The sequence below is a fragment of the Cnephaeus nilssonii genome, assembly GCF_951640355.1.
Source record: "Cnephaeus nilssonii genome assembly, chromosome: 21".
NCBI classification, from domain to species: Eukaryota; Metazoa; Chordata; class Mammalia; order Chiroptera; family Vespertilionidae; genus Cnephaeus; species Cnephaeus nilssonii.
Window position 1 is genome coordinate 21,089,090 of NC_137092.1, and position 18,391 is coordinate 21,107,480.

General features: G+C 41.3%; 1 protein-coding gene across 1 annotated transcript in view; it reads right to left on the minus strand.

Annotated features, from left to right (window-relative positions):
• ASTN1 (astrotactin 1) overlaps window positions 1-16,050 on the minus strand; it is a gene marked incomplete at its 5' end in the record, with an annotated part of 288,747 nt that extends 272,697 nt beyond the window's left edge. The window contains 2 exons of the mRNA XM_079762051.1: window positions 15,810-15,910; window positions 16,010-16,050. Coding sequence (XP_079618177.1) covers window positions 15,810-15,910; window positions 16,010-16,050 — 142 coding nt within the window. The remainder of the gene's footprint in view (window positions 1-15,809; window positions 15,911-16,009) is intronic.
• Between the last annotated feature and the right edge of the window lie 2,341 nt (window positions 16,051-18,391).

The following is an 18,391-nucleotide window of genomic DNA, read 5'->3' on the forward strand; positions in this document are numbered from 1 at the left end:
TCCTATATAATAAAAGGGTAACATGCAAATCAACTGAACAGCAGAATGACCAGTCGCTATGACACACCCTGATCACCAGGGGGAAGACACTCAACGCAGGAGCTGCCCCTGGTGGTCAGTTCGCTCCCACAAGGGGAGCGCTGTTCAGTAAGAAGCCAGGCTCACGGCTGGCAGCAGCAGTGGTGGGAGCCTCTCCCGCCTCAGCGGCAGCATTAAGGATGTCAGACTGCCTGACATCCTCCGAGGGCTTCCAAACTGCTAAAGGGCGCAGGCTGAGCTGAGGGACTCCCCCTCCAGTGAATAAATGTCATACACTGTGCCTCTAGTGATAATAATATTAATTACACATTACCAGCAAATTTACAAATTCTCAGCAAGGTGGTCAGCATGTGGCTCAGTGGTCAAATTGCTGTTGTATTTTTTTAAAAAATTATGCTTGTACAGGGAGCCCTCAGGTTATGTCAGACTCGACGTATGTCGTTTCGTGATTACGTCGCCATCTCCCATTTATTTATAAAAAAAAAAAATTCCGTCATTTCGACGTATGTACATATATGCTTTATGTTTCTTATTATTTATTTACCACAAGTAAAGGTTAGGAATTGTTATCTTCTAATTTTTTTTTTACTGTTTCACTTCATTACTGCTGTGTACGTATGTGCTCCATGGGAGTGACGTAGGTGCTTATATAGGTGGGTTCCAAATTACAGCAAAAATCATGTTACGTTGCACTGTAGGAACGGATCTCTGACATAACCCAAGGACCTACTGTACTGACAGTGGTGATTATATGATAAGTAAACCCAGGAAAAGGATTTAAAAAATAATGAGCAAATTATAGCCAAGACAGAACCAGAAGACTATGTTAACTCCAATTCATGTGCCTCACATTTATAAATCAGACTCCCTCTCCTGTTATTCTGGATAACCCCAGGACTTGGTGTTACTGTGGAATACCAGTCAATGTGGAATAATCCGGAAAGCCAGGCAGATAAAAATATAAAAATATAAAAGAAAAACACAGAAGACTGTTAAGTGGTAACTACCAATTAAATAGTCCTTTACACATCACTGTCACTCTTCATGTCCAATATTTTATGTAAAAAATAGGGAAAAGCAAGAGTATCTGATAATCAGTGGAATTAAATCTACTTTCCTTGAGAAAGACTTTGGTGAAAAAGTTTTTTCAAAAATTATACCATGTAACAAAAAGCACTTAAGCTCTATATGGAGGTGATTATTTAATCTAGCAATTTCCTGACTTCTATAAGGACAATGAAATTGGGGAATACCATAATTTAAGCCCTATGTCTCACCACGCTTTCACTCACTGGCAATTAGAACATGCGTGGAAAATCAAGATTTTTTGAGCCAGGAGAATGGAGAAAGGAAATATAAAGGCTGAGTTTCAAGAGTCACAAATTATTTAAAGTGATTTTGACTCCTGAGAGAGGAGAAAAGGCTGATCTTCACAAGACAGATGTGGTCAGCAAATTCCCTTCCAAATTAAACACAAGTCCTCTTGGCCTTCTGCAGGCCCCTCATGGCTATCTGAGCTCTTGAAATAGCTACGCTGCTCCAGAGTTCTGAGTAATCACCTCTGCATAGAACCTGGGAGAATGTAAACCTGCCAGGTGGCAGTGTGATTTACATGATGACCTGAAGATGAAAGCAGTTTTTGCATTTTTATTGGGGAAAGCCCATTAACTGGATACTTTACATTTCCCTCGAAAATCTCCCTCTAGTACAGGCATTTCCAAGTTTTTGTCAATGTCCAGTCTTAAGAAGAACATTAAATTCCATCACCACCATCATAATCATCCATCTACATTGTAATGGGAGGATTATAGGGAGGTCAACTTTGCTATGTTGGAGTACAGGGACATTATGCCAGGCTTGACCATTGTCCCCTACTAGACGGGAGAGTGCAAATCACTCAGAGTGGCACTCAGAAGCAGGAAAGTGCCCAGGGAAGTCAGCATCCAAGGAGCATCTACCCAGGTAGTAAGGAAAAGGAGGTAAATGCTTAATGTTTCCAAATCATGCATTTACTTAAGACCCCTAAATGTCATTCATTCAAGTAATTAATACCTTCATAATTTAATTTTGCCATGTCCACATACCACCTAAAATGTGTCACTTTGCTTTAAAATTAAAATTTATTTTATGTCAACTTGTTGCTTAACTTGAATCTTAGTGAAAAAAAATCAGTGAAATTCTACGTTTGATATGCCTATTATTTCCTAAACCACATATTTCCTAATATATGTTTAAATACTATATTTCCAAAATGTAGCTGTACACCAATGCTAATTTCTTAGTTTTGATCATTCATTACATTTGAGCAATAGATTCATTAGGAGAAGTTGGGTGAAGGGCACAGGGGCATTTTCTACATTGTTTTTGCAACTTCTGTAAGCCTAACATTATTTCAAAATAATAAGTTATCATTTATTGAGCAATGCTGACATCTAACAAGGACTCATGGGTAAAAGAAATATCAAGTTTCTTTGCCTTTAGGTTTTGCTAGAACTGTATCAAGTCCCTGTGGAAATTATAGTTATTACATATTCCCACAGACTATAACTTACAGTTGAGGAGGTCATGAGAAATTCTGGAATGTGCTCTCTATGCCCAATTACTGGACTAAATATGGCTGAGGCCAAAAAGAATCAAGAGCTGATAGTGGAGCCCACTGGTTTGGTATTATCTCTGAACTGGTTTAACCCACTGGATAACAGCCCCAATTGTTTAGGGGCAATCTGATCCAGTTTGGAGGTGCCAAGGTTTTCAGATGCTTAGAAAAGTTATTAGTGATCTCTCATTGCATTCGAGAAATCCATTCAGGGTATGATGAGATTCCAGCTCCTTCCCACAAAGATACTTTAGAAAATAATTTCCCAGTAGGTATGCTATAACATACTTGTATGCTGCAAATGGGCTGCAGATATGCAATGATGTTCACCTCCAACCCTTGGGATAAAGGGTGGGATCTGCCACAGTCTCTAAGCCCAACACCTCCAGCCATGAGAAGACATGTTATTTACTTTAGGGAGACACAGAGAGATCTGCTATGAACAACTGCCTTAAATCCTCAAATCTCTAAGTCTCCAAGTGTCTAATGCCCAGAATTGTATAGTCCAGGACCAAGATTTGAGAAGCTCAGAGTATTCAATAGATTCCTTTAACCTGAAACCTTAGAAAAATCAACTTTTAGTTCTGTTCCTCTGGTGGTAAATGAAGGTGAAAATGCCTTGGATTTAGAGTCTGTCTAAAAGTAGCTCAAACCCTTTCAAATGGTTCTAGAACAATAACATCCCCCTTGCTTTTAATCTCGACACCTGGGAAATAAGCCGAAGTTGCTTTAAATGTCATAGTCTTTCCATCAGTGTCCCTTGTGACCTTTAAGAAACTAAAACAGTGTGCCTTTCAGGCTTACTGCATATCCAAAGTCCGGAAGAAAGTGGCTAAAGAAAAGTACCTCTATAAGCACCTTTAGGTGCCAGGTGCCAGAGATCCTTTATCAATGACGTTTCCTTCCTGACTTCTAGAAATTCCTCACATGGCTGAAGGGGCGGGGACTAAATACAGCACATCTAAATGGTAAATGTTATCCTGTGTCATGGGCATGTGTGCATGCGTATGCCTGTGTGTGTGTGTGTGTGAAGCTCTGACCTCCAAAGGAACCACATTAACACAAACAGAGCAAGAGTAGGAAGAGACCAGAAATACTCCTTCCTTCCTTCCTTCCTTCCTTCCTTCCTTCCTTCCTTCCTTCCTTCCTTCCTTCCTTCCTTCCTTCCTTCCTTCCCTCTTTTTCTGTTTATTCATCAAATACTGGCTATCAGATATGCACCAGCATGAGGGTCACTGACTAGAACAGCAATTTTCAACTGGTGTGCCACAAGAATTTTTGAAACATTCAATACCTATTTAGTCAGGAGCACTGACCTCTTTTCCCTTAGATTGTCAAATAAAAAATGGCAACAGACAACACGATAGCTGTCCAGTGTGAATAAATAAAAATTATACCTATTTTTGTCAAATTGGCAAAAAATATAATATATAGGATGTCCCCAAAAATATATACACACTTTAACAGCTGATAACTCACTTAATTTTTATTCCTTTTAAGGTTTAACTGATTTGACATAATGGGTGAAGCCAGACTAAGTTTGAACAAAGAAGATTTACCTATAAGGGTCACTAGACTTTTTTTATGGGTATACATAAAGTTTATTCATTGGCAACAGTCGACGAATTGAAGGCACACAAATACCAAACGAAATGATTCTCAATGTTTGTGATTCCATTGCCTCGTGTTATTAGCAGTGCTTGGACCAGAACAGTCAGGTCACCAGTTTGAAAACAGACATTGACAAAAAAATTATTCATTTCTGTAGATCCTTTTAAATTTTGAAAATGAACTGTAATAGTATGTTAATAAACAATGACTTTATAGTCATTCAAAGTGTGTATACATTTTTTGGGACACCCTGTATTTTTTGGTGTACCAAAGAATTTAGTTTATGTGTGCCATGAGGTGATTGAAAATTGCTGGGCTAGGAAAAAAGCAGGAATAAAATAAACTGATGAACCAAACAGATTCAGAGACATAGAAGCATGGAAGAAACTGAGGAATCTCAGAGAGAAGGCAGGGGTGAAGGGTGGGGGTAGGGAGAGATTAACCAAAAGAATTTATATGGATACTAGAGGCCCAGTGCAAGAATTCGTGCACGGGTGGGGTCCGGCCCACCTGCCCTGATGGGGGTCCATCAGGGGCAGGGCTGGCCAGGCGGAGTGGCTGTGGGCAGTTGGCTGACCAACCCTGCCCCCGATTGGGGTGTTGGGGGCTGATCGAGGGTGGGACCGGCCAGAGGAAGGGGCTGCGGGAGGGCTCCAGGGCATGTCCGGCCTGTCTCACTCAGTCCCGATTGGCCAGACCCCAGCAGCAAGTTAACCTACCAGTCGGAGTGTCTGCTCCCTGGTGGTCAGTGCATGTCACAGCAAGCGGTTCAGTGGCCTTAGCATATCATTAGCATATTATTATTTGATTGGTTGAATGGATGACTGGACAACCGGACACTTAGCATATTAGGCACTTATCATATAGGATATGTATAGCCCATGGACACAGACTGTAGCTTGCGGGGTCAAGGTGCAAGGGATCAAGGAGGGAAAAAAGAGAGAAGTCTGTAATATTTTCAACAATAAAGATAATTTTTTTTTAAAAGGCAGTAATACCAACTAATGTTACTCTGTTGGAAGTGTAACAGAGATGTAAACCATGGGTTGCAATATTCACATGAAAGTTAGTTGATTCTTTCTGAAATATAGGGTCAGGCCCCATGGGGCTGAGGTGCCATGCAACCTAGGTCAGAGCTTCTCAAACTTCTTGGTCTCAGCAAACCATTTCATTCTTAAAAATTATTGAGAACTACAAGTAGCTTTTAGTTATGTGGGCTATATCTATCAATGTTTACCATATTTGAAGCCAGAACTGAAAAATATTTTATATATTTTTTAAAATATATTTTATTAATTTTTTACAGAGAGAAAGGGAAAGGGATAGAGAATTAGAAACATCGATGAGAGAGAAACATCGATCAGCTGCCTCCTGCACACTCCCTACTTAGTATGTGCCCGCAACCAAGGTACATGCCCTTGACCAGAATCGAACCTGGGACCCTTGAGTCTGCAGGCCAACGCTCTATCCACTGAGCCAAACCGGCTAGGGCTGAAAAATATTTTAAATATTTAATTCATTTCATTTAAAAACCATAGTAAGAAATCCACTATGTATTCACATGAACCATATATTTTATGAAAAAAATATTTTTATGATAAAACAACTAATGAGAAGAGTTACCCGTCTTATATTTTTACAGCTCTCTCTCAAATATCCAGCTTAATGAATGACAGCTAGATTCTCATCTCTGCTTCTGCATTGACTAGATTTTGGCTGAAGTCCATGAAGAAAATCCTGCCTCACAGAGATAACATTACAAGAGAGGAGAATTTTAGTAGCCATTTCAGAAAGGTGTGGATATTCTTTGATATTACACCAAAACTCATTAAGTAGCACTCTCTTAAATGGGAGTGGCAATGTAAAAACAGAAACCATACAGGAACATTTTGTATACTCTTCATTAAAATCCATTATCCATTTGAAATTTGAATGTACCTTTTTTTTTTCAAATATATTTTTATTGACTTCAGAGAGGGAGAGGAAGAGAGAGACATCAATGATGAGAGAGAATCACTGATTCAGGGATCGAGCCCACTACCCGGGCATGTGCCCTTGAATGGAATTGAACCTGGGACCCTTCAGTCCGCAGGCCAATGCTCTATCCACTGAGCCAAGCCAGCTAAGGCTGAATGTACCTTTTTTTTTTTATTTTACTGATTCATGGTTTTGAAATATCATGCACTAGTCATTTTGAAAATATTGTCTCATGGATTTACACAGATGTTCCAAATGTTGTCACATTTCATTATGTAATTTCAATAACTCTCCTTCATTAATAGCTTTACTGGTCTCATGAGAAACATCTGTATTGGAAAGCTGTCAAACTCACTGTAGCATTTACAAGTTTTGTAATATTCAGGTTTTTTTTCTCTTGAAAGCTTGGATTTTATCATTAGGTACAAATATTGTCAACTGTTTTCCAAGCTCACTATGTTCCTTTTCAAGAACACATTGGCCAAATACCCAAGTCTGAATAAATGTAGTTTGCTTATTCTTTCACTTACTCTTTTCAAGCAAAAACTGTGGTTATAAGACAAAAGCAGATAATTCAGCTGGTAACTCGAACAATCACTCTTCAGCTTATAGCACTAAGGCTTTATGTGTTCTTCCCATTTTGTCATTTAAGATTACTAAGAAGACAAGTACTAGAGGCTCAATATTTGGTATTGAGATGTAGGTCACACACAGAGGAGGCCAAAGTCATGAGAACTGCAGAAATACACAGTTGGAGCCCTGATACAAGTAAGCCTGACAACCACTTTCATTGACCTGAGCCTGTGAATCCCCTTTATCATGTACATCAGATGGTTAAGTGTTCTCTTACTTGCAATGGAAAAGTTCCAACTAATATGAGGTTAATTTGAGATGGTGCTACAGAAATAGGAACCGCATCCTGGAGTACCTTCCATGGCTTACTGGGAATCCTGAGCATTCTTCAGCAGGTCCTATGCATCAATACAGTATCACAAGATGAAATAACTAGGCTTTTGAAGGTGCCACCCATTGATTTGGGGAGGACTCTATTTTTATGCCCGGCCACATTTGATTTCTTTCAGTTTTACAAAGTATCCTCTTACTTTGAAGAGGTTGTGTATTACCCAAGGAAAGGAGGAGACAATTTCAAGGAAGATCAGCAGTGGCAATTGCCACAGTGTGCCTTTAAGATGAGGAAATAAGAGTGTTCCTTAGAGCCCTAACTGGTTTGGCTCAGTGGATAGAGCACTGAACTGTGGACTGAAGGGTCCTGGGTTCGATTCCGGTCAAGGGCACATGCCCGGGTTGTGGGCTCGATCCCCAGTAGGAAATGCAAGAGGAGGCCAATCAACAATTCTCTCTCATCATTGTTTTTCTCTCTCTCCCTCTTCCTTCCTCTCTCTAAAATCAATAAAAACATATTTTTTTAAAAAGTGTTCCTTAGACTTAACATTGGGGGTCAAAGGCAACCTCATTGCAGTGAAGCAGACAAGAAGTCAAAAGCCACTGGGAGAGATAAGATACTGGTTAAGAGGGTACACACAGGTAAGTGAATAGTCTTTTTAAGATAGGAGAAACATGAATATATATCCATAGGCTGCAGGGAAAGGTCTAGGACAGTGGTCGGCAAACTCATTAGTCAACAAAGCCAAATACCAACAGTACAACTATTGAAATTTCTTTTGAGAGCCAAATTTTTTAAACTTAAACTTCTTCTAACACCACTTCTTCAAAATAGACTTGCCCAGGCCATGGTATTTTGTGGAAGAGCCACACTCAAAGGGCCAAAGAGCCACATGTGGCTCGCAAGCCCCAGTTTGCCGACCATGGGTCTAGGAAAAAAAAGGGTAAAGAAAAAGTAAAGATCTAGAAGAGAGAAATGATAGATACAGTGAGGCCCCAGAAGAGGAAGAATTCTTGATACTGTAAAGACAGACTTGTTTATTTTTTTTGTTTTTGGTAACATCCTCAGAGCCTACTATTATGACCAGTACTTAGCAGCTACTAAAATAGTATTGGCAGAAGAAAAAAATACTGTGTGATGAAAAATTTTGGCAAATCTAAAAACACATTCTTAAAACAGTTCTCATTTCTGAGAAACAAAGTACAAAATATATGGAATGTTTTGTTTCATGACTATCAAAATGAGTCATTGCTACAATGAGGAATTTTGACCATCTATATATATAAAGGGCCAGGGGCCATCACATCCGAAACAACCAAACGGACGACCGAACAGGCTGAGTGAGTCAACAAGGCAGGCAAGGGGGTTAGTGAGAGATGACCAAACGACTGAGCAGCAGGCTGCGTGGGGCGACCAGGCCAGCGGGGGGGTTAGTGAGGGATGACCAAATGACTGAATACTATAGGCTGTGTGGGGTGACCAGGCCAGCAGGGGGGGGGAGTAAGGGGCGACCATGCTGGTGGGGGGGGATAGTTAGGGGCAACCAGGCTGGTGGGGGGGGCAGATGGAGGTGACCAGGTTGGCAGGGGGGGCAGTTAGGGGTGATCAGGCCGGCAGGCAGAGGCGGTTAGGGATGATCAGGCAGGCAGGCAAGTGAGCAGTTAGGAGCCAGCAGTCCTGAATTGTGAGAGGGATGTCGGCAGTTGGACATCCCCCAAGGGGTCCAGGATTGGAGAGGGTGCAGGCTGGGTTGAGGGGACCCACCCCTGCCCCATGTGCATGAATGTCGTGCACCAGGCCTCTAGTATCTACATAAAGCAAGTATAGACATTGAATTGAGCAAACAAAAATAACGCAATTAGAAAAATAAACTTTGAGTACCTCCTCTCTATAAGGCACTGAACTTGGCTTCAGAAAATTAGGCAAGTTGCCACAAGTGATTTTAAACTGTTTGAGTATTAGTTGTAGTTTCAAGGCAAGTTCCTTTTTTAAATATATTTTTATTGATTTTAGAGAGAGAGGGAGAAGGAGTGGGAGAGAAACATCTATCAGCTGCCTCCTGCATGCCCCCTATTGGGGATTGAGCCCACAACCCAAGCATGTGCCCCAACCAGGAATCAAACTGGTAAGTTTCTTTACAATTACCTATCTGTGCTCGCCAATACAGTAGCCAGCAGCCACATGTGGCTACTGAACACTTGAAATGTGGCTAGTCAACTGAGATGCACTGTAGGTATAAAATACACCCTAGATTTAGAAGACAGAACAAAAAGAATTTAAAATGTCTCATTAATAATTACATATTGATTGTATATTGAAATACTATTTTGAATATAGTACTATTGAATTTTATAAAATATTGGCAGTTGTAGATGAAAAGGTAAGAATGAATGTGAAGGTAGGTCTACAAGTTTGGAAGTTGAGGGTGTGTACAAATTATGTCTGCCAGTTTCTATTTTTAAGGTAAAGTATGAGGCGAGGTCTTAAGCGAAGTGTAAATGCTTGACTATTTCTCACATCCTTTCACACATTTTGGTTTTTATGCCTTCTACTCCCTGCTTCCTTAGGCTAGAGCTCATAATTTATCCCCAAAACTCAGAACCCCCATGCTTACCCAACTAAATCCCATTATCCTTTAATCTCAATGTAGACGATTTTCTCTGGAAAGAATTTCTTATGATCCTGTCTGATTTAGTAGATTACTTATTAAGGAATTAGTTCTGAATTCAGCCATTCCATTCACCAAAGTGGGTAGTGCAGGGGCTAAGATTACAGACTCTGTAGGTAATTTCAATGCTATTTTAATTATCTAGAGCAAACAAAGAAGGAAAACTTTAAAATTATTTTTAGGAAGTAAATGTAAAATTAATACCAAATCCTGACAAAGATACACACACAGATACACACACACACACACACACACACACACACACACACAAAATAAGGCTACTTCACATAGAAATATTGATGCAAAATATCATTAATAATAAAACAGAATCCAACAGCATATTACACAAATAATGCATCATTTACCTAGTGAGGGTTGTTTCAAGAATGCAAAGTTCAATACTAGAAAATCTACTTATACAAGTCATCCTTTTAAGAAATCTAAATATGATTATAAATACTAAAAACTATTTTAATTAAAAAATAATTTTTGGTAATAAAGAACACTAAATTCTTATTTAAAATTACATTTTTTATCTCTTTTAACCCAAACTCCATTATCGTAATATCAAGACAGCAGGTTTTTTACCATTAAAGTCAGGAAAATACAATAACCCATGTTATCATATTCATATTTGACATATTTGTACTGGAGTTACTACCAGTGCAATTAGACAAGAGAATAAAATTAAAAGTATAAACACTTGAGAGGAAGATATAAAATGATCAGTATTTGCATATGATATGTCTGCATAATTAAAATATCCAAGAGCACCAACTGAAGCATCCTGAGAGCTAGAGAACTCAGTAGGCAGCAGGTTTGAAAATTAAGACACAAACATCAACAGCTTTCATATACACAAATCGTAATCATTTAGTATATATCTATAAAAAGAATATACTCCTTTTATAATATCACGAAAAATAAAATACCTAAAATTAAATCTAGAAATAAATAATATAAGCACTACATGAGAAAATATATTCCTTTAAAACTCTACTAAAAGGCAGACTGAAAGACTTCAACTAGCTTCTTAAACAGAAAAACTAAATATCATAAGAATTAAATTATTCCTTAATTTAAAATTTTAACAGGATTTGAATAAAATACCACCAGTTTTTGTTATTCTTGCTTTTTTGTTGTTTATTTTTGCTTGCTTGTTGACTTTTTTTTTTAGAACTAGACAAAGTTCTTTGAAAATTTACATGAAAATAAATGGCTCAGGGGATGTCCAAGTGCCGGTTTAGACATCACTCTCGCAATCTGGGACCACTGGCTCCTAACCACTCGCCTGCCTACCTGATCGCCCCCTAACCGCTCTCCTGCCGACCTGATCGCCCCCTAACTACTCCCCTGCCAGCCTGTTCGCCCCTAACTGCTCCCCTGCCGGCCTGATAATCCCTAAATGCTCCCCTGTTGGCCTGACCACCCGTAACTGCTCCACTGTCTGCCTGATCACCCCTAACCGCCTCGGCCTCGGCCTCCACCACTGTGGCTTTGTCAGGAAGGACATCGGAAGGTCGTTTGGCTGTCCGGTCTAATTAGCATATTATACTTTTACTAGTGACACGGTGCACGAAATTTGTGCACATTAAAGGGGGATTAATTAGAGGAAATAATTTAATATTGCTATTTGCCCTTTCTCTATAATAGAAGTGTCAGAGATTAAATAAAATTAGTAAAATGTATATGAAAACCTTCCTCCTGTCAGAGTCTGGGGCTCACCATGGGACCCAGAGTCAAGTCCCCGCCCACCCACATGCACCTCAAAAATCGCATGAGACCCAGACCCGGCCGCCCCCCCCCCCCCCCCCCGCATTGGGCTAGATCCAGACCCAGCCAGTCCCACCCTTATCAAGCCCTGTCAGGCAGGGGGCGTAGCCTCAGGTCCCCTGGCCTGGCACCAGGACCGGGGAGCGTGGCCTGAGGTCCACTGTCAAGTCCCACCTGGTGGGGGGGTGCGGCCTGAGGTCCCCCGGCCTGGTGCTGGGGTGGGGGGAGCACCCTGAGGTCCCCTAGCCCAGCACCAGGACGGGAAGCGCACCTTGAGGTTCCCTGTCAAACCCCGTCGGGTGGGGGGAGCAGCCTGAGGTCCCCTGTCAAGCCCTGCCAGGTGGGGGGCATGGCCTGAGGTCCCCTGTCAAGCCCCATGGGGGAGGGGGAGGGCATAGCCTCAGGTCCCTGCTGATTGCTCGTTAAGGCTCCTTATGGGAACTTGGCCTCAGCTGTGGGTGCAGCCATCTTTGTGATGGAGTGATGGTCAATTAGCATATTCCCTCTTTATTAGATAAGATCAGTATAGATTAGTGGGAGATAAAAGACAATTCTCTCATGTAGAATAATTCAATATAAGTTATGTAGATACTTTTTTAAAGAGGGAGACCTTAACTCCCCATTCCTTTGGTATGGACTACACATAATAATGTCCTTCAAAAAGTACAGTGTGGACAAAAGGGGAAAGAGTGACTTTAATACCTGACCAGGACTCCTCAAAACTGTCAAGGTCATTAAATCAATTCTGAGAAACTGTCACAGGCAAGTCACCCCTAAGGAGAGGTGATGACCAACTAATGTGGTATACTAGATGGGATTTTGTAACAACAACAAAAAAAGGATATCGGGTAGCCCTAGCTGGTTTGGCTCAGTGGATAGAGTGTCGGCCTGCAGAATGAAGGGTCCTGGGTTCGATTCTGCTCAGGGGCACATGCCTGGGTTGCAGGCTCGATACCCAGTAGCGGGCGTGCAGGAGGCAGCTGATCAATGATTCTCTATCATCATTGATTTTTCTTTCTCTCTCTCCCTTCCTCTCTGAAATCAATATATATATATATATATATATATACACACACACACACATACACACACACACACACACACACACATATATATATATTTAAAGGATATCTGGTAAAAACTAAGGAAATCTGAATAAAGCATGGGCTTAATTATTCATAATATATCAATATTGGTTCTTTAATTGTAACAAATGTATCATACTAAATGTAAAATGTTTATAAAGGGAGAAACTGGATTTGGGGTCTATGGGAACTCTGTACTATCTTTGTAATTTTTCTGTAAATCTGAAACTTATAAAAATGTTTTAAAAAAGCAAAACCAAGTAACTGCCAGAATGTTTGAAGTCCTTCTTTCCCTCCATTCACATCATCTTCCATTTCCACCACACATAATACCATCCTTTATTTTGCATTTCTTGCTTCCTTGCTTTTCATAAAAACTTTGCCACGTTTGGATGTCCTTGAACAATATCTTGTTTTGAATTTTATATAAATGAAATTGTACTGTGTTTATTTTTCAGCTAGTAGCTTATCCTCATTTACCATGACAGAGTGTGAGATGTATCCATGTTGGTATATGTGGCTACAGCTCATTTATTTTCATGGCTGAATGATGTTTCATTGGATGACAGTAATACCATGTAAATGTCCAGATTCCTGTTAATGGACATTAGGTTGTTTCCAGGTTTTGCTGTGACCAACAATGTTGCTACAAATATTCTTGTGTACACATGTAAGAATTCCAGTACAATAAACACCTAGAAGTGGAATTGCTGAGTTATAAGGTATACACGTTTTCAACTTTATTTACAACGCCAAATTGTTTACAAAAGTTGTCATGTCAATTTAGATCACCACTGGCAACAATTTACTTTTTCCAAATTTCGTTCTTTGGGAACCTAGGGATCAGTAGAGGCACTTTTGTTTTTTTCTCACAGTTTTAAACTGTATGTGATTAGAAAATAAAATAATGACTATTCCATATTTGTAATAAAAATAGAGTGATAGATGCTGAATTGTGGTACATGAGAAATTACCATAAGCCTTAACTTGTCCTGGGAGATTAAACCTCAATAAAGTGATTTTTCTGCCATCTGTGTGCATATATTTGAACTTGGTGTAAAGGGGAAGAAATAAAGACTTGGCATTTTCTTGCTGAAAAGGTGCCAAGTTTTGTTCTTGTGAACTGGCCTTAATCTAAGATTGGTTTAATTACATTCCTAAAAAGAAGGGAAGGAAGAAAGGAGGATAGAGGAAGAAAGGAAAAGAGAGGGAGGAAGAGAGGAAGGAAAACAGAGAGAGAAGTAGGGAGGAAGGAAGATATAAGCTCTATAAAACAGGCCCTTAATCTTCCCTCCAAAGATGAATAAAGAAATTAAGCTTGTATTTCATTTTTCCTTGAAAAACTCCAATGACTTAAATTTAAGCCATATCAGTATATCCAGAAGAGCATCTGAATTGTAAAATTCATCACTCCCTCATTCAAAATTCCTTTGATGTAAAAAAAATCTACATTTCTGTAGAGAAACCGTAAAATATTAACACTATGAATTAGTGCATTCTGCAGGCATGAGTGATTTTAAGTTCTGCAGACCCTCACTGAAGATTGCTACCATTCATCCTCCCATGTCTTGGATGGGCTGGCACTCTATACAAATTTGTTTACCAGTATTGTTAATCTAGGCAGCTCACTGTAGCTGAGAACAAAGGAGGGAAAACAAACTGTCAAGTTTCCTTTCAAATGGAGACATGTGTGAAAAGGAATGTTAGGGATGCTTCCTGTTAAGCTAAAGCTCACCACTAAGTAAAACTCTGATATTACATTCAAAGCCAATCGGAAAGCCCAGTAATTGCTGCTCTGCAACTGTACTGGCCTCTGACAGTGGGTTCCAAGCACAAGGCCATGGAATTCCAAGGTCAGTGCCTTGTGAAGGGAGCTAGAACTACAGCAACTTCTGGATGGCTCCATTTGACAGTGGAGCATCCTCCCTGGGTTCCCAGTTTGCATTTCCATGGGGCCCTTCTAAGAAGAGCACTGGACACGTGGACTTCACCCACATATCACAACTGCGGGTGCTAACACACCATGGAACATGGCTACCCAAACGTGGAAACTGCAAATAAAATAAGAACTCCCCTATTCTGCATAGGGAAGTAGACTAACTTAGGTAAATATTCCTTGATGAAGCTCACCCTGTGCTGCATTAAGGTTTGTGTGAGATATCACTCCGTGGGCAAGGATATTCAAAAGGACTCCTCTATCCAAATGAGGTGAGTGTGCGTTCCCTGTTCTAACCATTGCCAGGACTCCTTTTATCCAATTAAGGCATGTAAAACAATAACTGAGAGAAAGCCTTAAATGCCAATTGACCTGAGTTTGCGTGATGGATCCATCACCTGTTAGCTATGTGACCCTAAGTTACTCAATATTCCTTTTCTCCTCCACTGGAATACGTGGAAAAGCCAGGAGTTGACACTGGATCTGTCTTCAAAGCCTGTTCTTTTAACCACTACACTGGACTGTTCCAGACGCTTTCAACGGCACCTTCCTTGTGGGAACGCACTACAGCTCTGAGGGCTGGCTGATTTAGCTTCAGGAGGACCTTCTTCAATCAAAACCCTGACAGCTGAGGCTAAACTCCACGGCAAGGGAGAAAGCTTGCCTCACTAAGCTTCACGCATGCGCAAACTCGGTAGTTGGGTCTGAGGCGGAGGCGCGCCCCTTTCAAGCAGTAGTAAGACGGGTGAGTTCTGTCCTGTCACAGCACAGGAAATCACCCTCGCGTGTGGAAGCCACCCTGCAGGTTAGCCAGTGGTCTCCAAATCAAACGTGGCTCCAACATGGGAATGAGCGCTGTTTTGAAAGCCGAGATACAAAACTAAGGTTGACGGCGGAAAATTTCATTGCCGAACCTTGACAAACTTTTTACATTCTCCTGAGAGGGGCAGAGGGCTTACGTATCTAAATATCTTAAACGCGAAATTACAGTTCTTTTGTGATGCTGTAGGGAGTTTTACAACACTGCTGAAACAGGTGTAGATTACCTCACTTAGACTGGCCGCAAAGAGGAGGCTCGGTCACGGTGCAATCAGTATTTGTGAGAAGAACGGCATGCCTCGACTGAAAACATTCAAATTCAAAACACTTTAAAACTATGTAACCAAACAACGCACAACTGAAAGTCGCATCTGCCCCAAGCACCAATTCGCAAACCTTACCTCCAACAACAGGAGACTCCGCCACCCCTTCCGCTGCCTGCTCCGGATTATCCAACAAGCAAGATGGCGACGGCGATGCCGCAGTGGCCGCTGGGAGTCGGCTGCACCGCGTTCTGCGTCATCAGCCTCCCTGCCTGGTTCTAAGTGGAGAACCACGCCCCATTCCACAGAGCCAGGTGCCATCCTCCCCACTCTCCTACCACAGGCTGATCTCCATTCCCACCTTCACTCCCACCACCATCGTTTACTCAGCTGTTTGCCATGATGTCAAATGGCTTCACCTTATCCCAGGCCAAGCCAAATCAAATCTACCTTTAATTCCGATCATCTGTGTTTTTTAGTCCATGAATAGAGCACAGAAGTGGACGAAGACTGCTTTGGAGGGTAGGGAAGGCTTCGTAGAGATGTGACATGGGTGCAGGTTTAGAAGAAGAATGGATGACTGACTGCCAAGTGGAGAAGGCAGGGAAAGCATTCTGGGCAGAAGGAACAGCATGTGCAAAGTCTTGAGAGAGTCCTGAAAGGCCATAGCTGGCTTGCAGCAATAAGGCTGGAGAAGCTGGTTGCAGCTGGAAGACCCTTGTCTGCCTCACTGAAGTGGCAGAACTTGATCCTGGAGACGAAAGGAAGCCAAAGGATCTGATTTTGGTCAAGGGCCCTAGTCAAGCTCATGTCTTCATGGTGTCTGATCTAATCATGCAAGTATCTCCTTCCTCAACTTTCCTATGCCACACAATCAGGTGTTCTAACTTGCAGCTCTTACAGCTTCTCAGTTTGTGTTTCCACTGGCTGGAAAACACCTGAGGGTGGGAATCTTTTAGTTTTTTAACTTCTGTGTCTTAATAGTGCCCAAGCAAGTAGATGCTCAATAAATTCCCAGGATTGACTAATTCAGATTTTTTTCCAGGGGATAAAAGCAAACTATGTTCCAGAGATATGAGTAAGGAAGGCTCAAAATCTAAGTTACCACAGCCCTTACTATTGGCTACAAGTGGTAGGACCCAGGACCACAAAAGTTAACTTCAAAAGCAACTACACTTGAGTCTACATTCCATGAATGTGGATTCCTCTCCCTTTCTGCCCAGCTTTGCCCAACCACTCAAGCTGATGCACTCCAACTCCCCTGGGAATACTGGGCCAGAAGGAACAGGTACCAGCTCATTTCTGGTTCTAACACACCCCATTGGCTGGGAGGGTGGTGGACAATCAATGCATTTAGTAAGTGCATCTGGCTCTAAAGAGAGAGCGCCTGTTCCTGTGTATAAATGCCAAGTTGCAAGAGGTTACCATAGCAACTCCAGCAGGGTGCTGCAGTGGGCAGCTTTGCACAGAGGTGCAGGAAACCCATTCTTTAACATCTGGGCTTTTGCTGTGAACACTGGATCCTAATAGGCACATCATAGCTTTAGGCCTTAGCTTTGGGATTCTGCAAAAAAAAGGAAGTGGAATTTTGAATATTTGCTAATCTCCCTTTTTTCATGTACCACTCATATCCCTTTTCAGCACAGTAAACACTGCATATGACGCCAAAAAAACAGGCTCTTTATAAACACATAACTCCCTATACTCATTCTTATGTACTATGATGAACAGATTGTACTTGCATATCAGCAGGACTTTGGCATGAAATTTACATCCACTGAATAACCAGCAATTGTACACTGTAATGAGCAGCATATCCACAATGTCTCCATTATTCCCAGTCAGTCCCTAGTTCTCATTATGTTACAAGTACATTTCTAATGCAAAAATAAATAATGCCATCAAGAGCGTAGGTGTTCTTAATGGGGTTGCCTGAGCAGCACTCTAGGAACTGTAAACCAACTTTTCAAAGGCCAGGCAATTTCAGAAATAGCTTTTCCACAGGGGTGGGAAGTGAAGGTTTACTCACCCACTTCTTGATGTGTTCAGTGTGAAGATATCTCTTGTGAAGAAAGAGCATGAGAACATGTTGAATAACATTCCATGTGTAGCTCTAATCTACATGTGGCCATTAGGAGGCCATGTCCCTGCAAAGTGAGCCCTAGTTGGTAGGGCATTAAGTAGCTAAAACAGTCTCCTAGACATTTGCATTATTTGTTCTTGAATCTAGAGACTCACTTGTGGTTATCTCTGAATTCTCTCCTGGGCAAAATAAGCATGACTTACACCATCACTAAAGAAATGGATTGCATAGTAGAGAGCTACACGTGCGCAGAGTGAGAGCTACACGTGTGCATGGAAAAGTGAGGGAAATTTTGGTTAAACGAAGTCACATGAACCTCTGCAAAGGTGCTGCAAGGTACCTTTGCAACTTGGAAGTGGAAAGGGGGTTGGGGATTAGAAGTGAGGTAGAGTTTCCAGTACGTGAAGGAGTTTTGTGGCCTAAGAAAATTACGTACCAAGAGAGATATGTAAACAGGCAAGCAAGCAAAGGAAGGAAGGAAAAGCCTCTTGCCCAGGGAGGCAGGTGTGCAGGAATGCCTAGGGCCTAGGCCTATCTAAGGTGTCCTGGAGAACAAAGAGGATGCCAGTATCAATGGAGTTCAGCTGGATAACTTCTTTATCCATGGGCTTGTGAGGTGGCATGGAGATGTGGACAT